At 51.9% G+C, this 9,021-nt stretch overlaps 1 protein-coding gene across 1 annotated transcript; it reads right to left on the reverse strand.

Annotated features, from left to right (window-relative positions):
• Window positions 1-1,702: 1,702 nt before the first annotated feature.
• LOC136513824 (glutathione transferase GST 23-like) lies at window positions 1,703-3,095 on the reverse strand. Its single transcript, XM_066507799.1, has 2 exons — window positions 2,690-3,095; window positions 1,703-2,509 (listed from the first exon to the last, which is right to left on the reverse strand). Exons 1-2 carry the CDS (start codon window positions 3,038-3,040, stop codon window positions 2,051-2,053), a joined length of 810 nt encoding a protein of 269 aa, XP_066363896.1. The 5' UTR covers window positions 3,041-3,095; the 3' UTR covers window positions 1,703-2,050.
• Window positions 3,096-9,021: the final 5,926 nt, after the last annotated feature.

Here is a 9,021-nt window from a genome sequence, read left to right on the forward strand (position 1 = left end):
CTCGAAAAGCTCGGAAACACCTCGTATCGAAAAAAAAAAACTTCCTGGAAAGAGATAGTAATAATAAATAAATAAAAAGAGTATACTGACATCATATCAAAATAAAGAAAAGAACTCCGATGAGTAGGGCCGGAGCTCGTCACTGTCATTAACACGGCGTCTGACTGTGAACGAGCGAGTAAATGGGTACGTGCGCGGCGCGCATCGCATGATGCTCGATCGGGCCGGCTGCGGCAAGAATAATGAGGCCGCCCTGCCGCCACAGAATCGCCGGCGCAGGCCACTAGGCCCCAGGCATGCACATGCAGCGCCGTTCACGTGCGCGACGCCGCACGGAGCCACGGCGGCACCCACCAGCAGGCGCCAGCAGCGCCCCTCCGGTCCCCTCCGGTGCCGTTTCAAACGAGCGAGCCAAGCCAAGCCAAGCCCCAAGGGGAGATCCGACCGGGCGAGAGGCACGGCGCGGCCGCGCGGGAGGGTGGCCGTGCGTGTCAGCGTGCGCGACGACCTACTCCTGTGCTTCGGATTCTCTTGCACGCCCCTGCCCCGGCACTAATTTCTAGTAGCTGCTGCCGCAATTGATGCTGCCCGGCCGATCCGGCGCTCGGCGGGGCGCTAGCGCTACCACCTGCAGCCCTGCCGCGGCAGCTCGTGCGGTTTCGAAATGCTTTGTCTCGGCGCGCTTCGTTTGGGCGGATATTGCCATTAATCTACTACCGTCGTCTTTGTCCGTACTCGTTCACCTTGCAGGCTTGCAGTTTGCGAGGGTAGTAGAGGATTTCAGGCCCTGTTTTACACACAAAAATGCCAACTGAATTTCTTGCAACCGTTTTTAACACACACACACACACACAAACTGTGTTGAGTTTTAGTCTTGTTCAAAGTTGATCTGAACTGTGATACTCACGTGTTTGTACCATGCATCGTCATCAACCACGAGATGAAATGATCGATGTTGCTTGCAACTGCAAGTGCATTCGGGCAGGACAGGCAGGGCATGAATGGCCACCCTGCACGGGCAGGCATCCGAGAGTTCAGGGCAAACACGAGCAGCCATCAATTCTCAACAGAACAACAGCATGGGAGGAAATCGGTGCTTATATTGACGCTTCATCAGTTCCTCTGCAGCTTTTAAATGCCTTTTCCAAGCCGCAGCGGAACGGGTAGTACTGGCTAGCGAGTAGCGAGCAATGGGCAGCTGAGCACCATCGTGCATGCTGACACGCGCATTAACCGGCGCAGTTAATTCGGATCAAAGCTTAATCTACTGTACTACTATAATTCTCGGTGTAAATTATTGGTACGTAGTCCTGTTGCAATAGAAATCGAAGACAATGGACAATGGTCCTGCTCGCTTCGCTGAAAAGTTATGGCTCAAAAAGCTATTTATTAATCTGTTAGGCCAATCTCACGAGGCCATACGCCGAAGCTTGCTCGAAGAAATTACCAGGTGCATGGCTAGATATTTAGGCCCTATTTAGATTCTACCTAAAAACCAAAAATTTTCAAGATTCCCCGTCACATCAAATCTTACGGCACATGCATGGAGCATTAAATGTATATAAAAAGAATAACTAATTACACAGTTTGCTACGAATCTTTTAAGCCTAAATAGTCCATAATTGAACAATTTTTTCTAAATACAAACGAAAGTGCTATCGTAGCCAAAAGCCAAAATTTTTCGGAACTAAACGCGCCCTTAAACAAGCGAGCCAAACTGCTAGTATTAGATACAAACACGCGAGAATACGAGATTCGTCCGACACGAGAACAAGTCGCAGCAAACAGAGATTTAACTGGATTGACGAACTTTATAAAAAAAAAGGACGCTGAAAAAACAAACTCGACACCTAGACAAACTGTGGTGGCAGCAGCAGCGCACTCCAGGCCGGCAGGCAGCTAGGCACGCAGACTCAGCTGCCACCACACATGGCGCGATCGACATCGACACGGCAAACTATACTGGTACTACGTACTAGCTACTACTGATCACTAGCCGGACGGGCGCTGGCACAGACGCCAGACGCCGGAGACCGACGACGCCGTGCTTTCAAATGTCGACGGCGATGTCAGCCGCGGCCGCCGAGGGCGCGGCGGCGGCAGTAGTGGGGGCGTCGGCGGAGGGTGCGGCCGCGTTGGCGCCGGCGAGGCCGAGCAGCATGTGGCGGAGGCCGCGCGCGTACTCGAGGAGGCGGTCCACGGCGGGGATGGTCTCCCGGACCTCGTCCAGGGCCTCGAAGTCGCGCAGCCAGGCGTTGAAGCGCGGGAAGGCGTCGGCGTCCACGAGGCGCACCCCGGTGACGTCCTCGAACACGGCGAGCCAGTAGGAGCCGCAGCCCAGGACGACGTCCAGGAGGCCCACCTCGTCGCCACCGAAGAAGCGGCGGCCCCTGAACGCGCCGTCGCGGAGCTCAACCTCCAGCAGGGCCAGGTTCTCGTGCACCTGGCGCACCGCCGCCTCCTGGTCCTCCCCCGTCGACGCGAACACCGCGCCCACCGCCGGCCCGAGCTGCAACCACATTTTCGATCGAAAGAGGACAAAACGAACCGCACGTAAGCAGTAACTCTGTGTCAGGCACTCAGGCATCTCATCTTCTCTTCAGACGAAACAGTATAGAGACACACACACACACGAACACTTACGTGTGTGCGTCCCAAGGAGGAGAACCGGCGACGACGGCCTACGTACCTTGTCGTCGGCGAAGTGGCACCAGAACCGCGCGAGCGCGCGGTCGAAGGCGTCGGCGGGGAGGAGCGGACGGGTCTCCGGCCAGGCGTCGTCGAGGTACTGGAGGATAATGACGGACTCCGGGAGCGCGCGGCCGCCGTGGACGAGCACGGGCACCTTCTTGTGCACGGGGTTGTGGCGCAGCAGCTCGTCGCTCTTGTTCCCCAGGTCCTCCTCCACGTACTCGAACTCCAGGCCCTTGAGCCGCAGCGCCAGCTGCACGCGGTGCGTGTACGAGCTCGCCCAGGACCCAAACAGCTTCAGCGGCGCCGCCACCGGCGGGGTGGCATTCTCGGACGACTTCTTCTCCATGCTGCTCTCTTTCCTCTCCGAGTAGAGCTAATGGTGGTGGTGTGCTCGGCTTGGTTGCGTGGCTTGGAGCTTCTGAGTGTGGGGGTGGCGGGTTATATAGAGCGGGAGGGAGACACGGTGGTGAGGCCTGGCCCACATGGAAGTGGGGCTCACGAGTGGGCCCGGTGCGCGGTGTTGGGCCATCGGAACCCGCGTCCATCTGTCCGGAATGGGCCGGCCGGGCAGGCTTCCAGGGCACGGCACACCGGCTGGCCGTGGACTTTCTTTCTGTTCATTCACCGGGGAAGTGTGAAACTGTGAAATTGGTTACTGCAGCTGTTTCTTTATCGGAAGAGCTGTTCCTATATGCTCCTGGTATAATGAGTACTTAAAACGGTTCTCACTGGACGATTTGAAAGTCTTCGCCGACCGGACGATGCCTTTTCGTCGCAGCTTTGCCGGATTTGCGTCTGAATTACCGAGACGAATTAGAGTGGGATATCGTATAGGGTATATCATTCTAATAAAAAAACAAATTATAGAATCAGTCAGTAATCCACTAGACGAATTTATTAAGTCTAATTAATCCATCATTAGTACATATTTATTATAGCACCACATTGTCAAATCATGAACTAATTAGACTTAACAAAATTCGTCTTGCAAAACAGTCTCAATCTGTGCATTTAGTTTGGTAATTAGTCTACATTTAATACCATATGCATGTGTCAAACATCCGATGTGACAACGACTAAAGTTTAGGAGAAGGATATAAACACCCCCTAAGGGCACCCGTAACAATAGGAGTTAGCTATTAGCTCTAATCCAACCTCTCCAATAGTGTTAGCTTTTACCAAAAGCTTATAGTATGATTAGATCCACATAACACTCTCACATGTTCTTAAAATATGTGTATGAGTCTAGCTCTTGATCAAGAGTTAACTTTTACCTCTCTTCTATTAAAATATGAAAAAATAATTAGAACTAGCTTATAAGTCACCCGTTGCGGCTGCCCTAACGAGTACGTACTTAAAATGGTTCTCACTGGACGAGTTGAAAGTCTTGGCTGACCGGACGATTGCCCTCTTCGCTTGGTTATAAGTCGTACTTTTTTTAGTCAATAAATAATATTTTTTTCAAACAATAAATCAAACAGTATTTTGAGCCCTGCCTTATCAGGCAAGCCGAACAGGCCGATGCCTTTTCGTCACAGCTCCGGCGGATTTGCGTCTGCATTACCAAGCACTAGCTAGCAGTACTTGTCTATCGTAAAGACGCAGTGATCGAGGAAAGGTCTCTCGGGAGTTTAGACTTGTTCCCCAATACTTTGTCTGGCTTGCAGAACAATCAGGCCAAGCTGTAGTAGTTTCTGCTGACGACCTGGGCACTAGAGGTTTCACTTTCACCGTGCCGTAAACCGGAGGGCGCTGCGCTCTCGGCAGGACGGTGTTTGTGACACTGTGAAGGACATGCCAATAAATCTTGGTCAAAGTGCTTGAAGCCTTGACTAATACTATTCCCAGCTGGACATTTACGATCGTTTACAAGCAAGCGAACAGGATGTTGATCCATACGCTTGAGCCTTGACTAAGGGGGTGTTTGGTTTCCTGGATTAAATTTTAGTTCACGTCACATCGGACGTTCGGATGCTATTTAGGAGAACTAAATATGAGTTAATTATAAAACTAATTACACAGATGGAGACTAATTTCCGAGACGAATTTATTAAGCCTAATTAATCCGCCATTAGCACATATTTACTGTAGCACAACATTGTCAAATCATGGACTAATTAGGCTTAAAAAATTCGTCTCGCAAATTAGCCACAATCTGTGTAATTAGTTATTTTTTCGTCTATATTTAATACTCCATATATATGTCTAAACATTCGATGGGACAAGGACTAAAATTTTCCTGTAGGAACAAACACCCCCCTAATACTAACCTGCATGTTCACGACCAAACCCGGCGCATGAAGGAATCTTGCGGTGTGCGTTTGACCGAAGACCACCCGCAGCCTGCATGCCTGCCTGCATGCATCCAAGAAAGGAAGGCCCGCCGGCCGGCCAGATGCATTTATAGCTGGGATCACCCTGTTTAGACTAGTGCTACTGCAGTACAATTTATAGATCGTTTTGTTCACAGGGGGGAAAAGATCCCGTGTCACTTTTGTTCTCTTTTTTGCGATGGAGACGCAGCGAGCAGAGCGTCTCGTTGTTACTGAACGGCTCATCGATCTATAACATGCTTGCGCACGTCCACTGTTGGTGCACAGCAGTCAGCAGGCGGCGAGAGCGTTCCCGTACGCGCACGGCACGAGCTCGCCGTTGCCGTTGAATCGTCGGCCGGGCTAGGAAGTAGGTGTCGGGCCCAATACAGGGTATCAAAGAGGCACGTTAATTCGTTCGAGCAGTTAAGAGCGTGACTAAAGCTCTTATCAACCCAAGGTACGCAAGCTCCGCCTCATCCGGCCTCTGAGAGCCGGTTCCACTTCGCCCAATCTCTCAGGGCCGGTTCCGCCTCACTCGACCTCTGAGGGTAGGGCTCCGTCTCGCTCGACCTTCGAAGGCAGGGCTCCGCCTCGACCGACCCTTGGGTCCGCGCTCCGCCTCGCCCGACCTCTAATGGCAGGGCTCCGCCTCGCCCAACCTCCGAGGACTGGGCTCCGCCTCGCTCGATCCTTGGTCCGCGTTCCGCCTCGCCCGACCCCAAGGCTGGAGGCTCCGTTTCGCCCGACGAAGACCCATACTGCCGCCGACCACTCAAGATCCAAGCGTATGGGTCTGGGTCAAAGCTCTGACTCTTGGGAAATGACCGGCACGCCCCGATATACCTCATGGTTGTGACGGACCATACCTGGGGGTTCACATCAGGAACAGCATCGGGCGTACCATTACTATTCTGCCTAACCCTCGTACGAACACTGACAGATACGTCAGTTCACCACGATGTCCGCCAGGATGAAGTGGAGCGTCATGACCGGTAGGCGACGCCTACACATGGCGCCAGTGACGGACAGGACCGCGACGGGAAGCTGTCCCTGTTGACGTCTACTGGGTCGGCGGGACCCGCACCAAGAAGAAGAAGGACTCGACGATTCTGGAGGACTTCTTCTTCTTCTTCTTCTCATTTTTTCTCTTTTTCCTCCGCTGTAACCACTACTTTCTCTTGGCCTATAAAATGGAAAGCATGGCGTCCCATTAAGTATCATCGCACATCGCAGATCAGACCACGGAGCCAGCATCCGAACACATTCGAGCTCAAACTCATCCGAATCGATCGGAACCTATCGCAACACACCACCAGAGACTTGGGACCCGTCCCCCTCTCGATCGTTTGTAACCCCTGCTACGAACTTTCAGTGCTAGTAACACGAGCAGCAACAACGAACTGGACGTAGGGATATTCTGTCCGAACCAGTATAAACCTTGTGTCCTCTTAGCACACCATCTAGGCCAGACGCGTAATAATATAAATTTACTCGTTGGTGTTTACTCGAAACAACGACAGTTGGTGCGCCAAGTAGGGGCCTTTTGCGCGTCTCGATATCCACACCAGGCCTCGGATAGCTAGTCACGACCTCAGCTGGGCCCTGGGCGCGCACGAGCGCGTTGGGAACCTGGACTTCATCATCACAACGGAAGGAAGGTTGGCGATGGCTCCCGCCGCCGTCCGACCTCTCCACTCTGCCGGCCTCGACGCAATCGCCGAGGCACTTGAGGGGCTACAGCTGCATGCACCGGAGGCCCACGCCCCCAGAAGCTACCAGCTCCTCGACTTCTACTACGGGAGGTTGGAGCGCCAGCTCGGTGTCTTTCTAGGACCCCAGCCGTCCCGGGAGGACCTGCGCCACCTCGCCTTCTTGTTCACAAACGTCATGGCGCAGCTTGCCGCTCTCTTTGGAATACCTCATCCGGAGCGCCCCGACAGCGCTCCCGTTCGGTCTCTGCAATGTCGCAGAGACCGATGGCCACCTTATGGCGCAACGCGCACCTTCTTTCCCTGCGAACGATGAATTCGTGGGGATGACCAAACATGTCATGGAGTCTTTCCACGACCTCCTCACGGGGGAAATAGAGTCACCCTCCGCCTCTGACTCCAGCAGGGGAAGCCATCACCCCTCGTGAGTGTTTTATGGTAGGTACCCCCGAGGGACACATCGAAAGCATCCACGAGGAGGAGGCTACCCCGACGAACGACCTCGACGACGAGGTCAGGGGGGAGACAGGGGTCCCACCCCACCTACGGGTGGAGTAGCTAAAGGCCCGACACCTAGAGCTCAAGGAAGCACGACTCTAGCTCGAGAAGGAACGCACGGAGCTCGATCGGGAGATCGAGCGCCACAGATTATTGGCTCAAGGATTACTCTGGGGAAACAAACCATGGACTGTGGCTCAAGGATTATTGGCTAGCCTACTAAAAGGACCTAGGATGCCGCCTAGAGGGGGGGGGGGGGTGAATAGGCGTTTCTAAAATTAGAATTAAGAGTAATATCACCCCTCACAAGTTAGCCATAGAGTTAACAAGGTATAAAGAATATATCTAGAAGCTACAACCCTTCAACATAAAGTTAGAACAGAGAATAAATATTTTCAACACAAGTACGAAATACCAGACGTGTCCGGTATGTGCTGTTTCTACAGAGCAGCCCCAAACTTGCTCCTTTCGATTTCTATCTTCAAACCAAATTGCAGGCACCTACTAGAGATGACAATATACACAGAGAGCCTGCACAAAAGTTAGAGCAACACAAATATCAAATGAAATGAGAATTGAGACACGATATTTGTTTTACCGAAGTTCGGACTCGTTCGAGTCCTACTCTCCGTTGAGGGGTCTACAGGCGACCCAGCGAAGGTTAACCCTAGAGGGTACCATGAAGGTCACTCTAGCCAGAGTCTTTTCCAACTCCTTTTCCTTCTTTCACAAGTTGATTCCGAGGTGGCGGAATCGACCGTTATAAACTTTTCGAGGCATACCAGAATCTCTCGGGTGCTCTCCAGCGACGCCTAACCGTCTAGGCCTGAAGAGTCCAAGAGTAACAAATGCGAATCATGGGATTGACAATATGCATAAGTGCTCAAGTGGTGGCTTGCTCTCTTTTTCAAATTCTCTCTTAACCCACAAATGGATTTTGCGAATTCGATCACACACTCACTAAGAGAGGGTTTATGAGAGTTGGCAAGGCTCAAAAACATGCTAGAGGATCAGCAGAATCAGCAGCCTCCAAAGTTGGAGGCTTGGGGTTATTTATAGCCCCTTTAGAAAAACTAGACATTTTATAGCGGTTGCTAGACATGTCCGGTATGACTTACACTGCCCCAACGGTAACTAAGTTACAGTGACAATGTGACGCGTCGGAACTCCCGATGAATGCCGGAACACCCGACCGTCAGAACTCTCGACTCACGTCGGAACTCCCGACCCTCAGCATATTTGAAAACCATGTAACTGAGTTAAAGTATGTGAGGTATCGAAACTCCCGACTCATGCCGAAACTTCTGACCGTCGGAACTCCCGACTCATGTCGGAACTTCCGACCCTCAAGGCTTTTGAAATCTAGCCGTTGCCTTCTGGCTGTCTATACCGGACACGTCCGGTATGACCAGGACAGTGAACCATCTAACTCAGTTAAGCGCGAAACGTCGGAACTCTCGACCTATGCCGGAACTCCCGACCATCGGAACTTCCGACCCATGTCGAAACTCCTGACGAACCAACCCGAGAACAATAAGAATTTTATCATGGCTTGGCACATACCGGACACGTCCTATATCAATACCGGACACGTCTGGTATTGCCAGACCAGCAAAACACAAGTTAGCTCTTTTGTCTCTCAAACACTCAAAACTCACATGGGTTGGCTTGAGCACTTATGAAACATTATCTATCAATATGATGCATCCCTCTTAATAGTACGACATTCCTATTAACTCAAATTTAAAAGTAAAATGAATTTAAACCTTTTGAGTTGATCTCATTCAACCGAAGCCGTGTATTCC

The sequence above is a fragment of the Miscanthus floridulus genome, chromosome 16 (genome assembly GCF_019320115.1).
Source record: "Miscanthus floridulus cultivar M001 chromosome 16, ASM1932011v1, whole genome shotgun sequence".
Lineage (NCBI taxonomy): Eukaryota > Viridiplantae > Streptophyta > Magnoliopsida > Poales > Poaceae > Miscanthus > Miscanthus floridulus.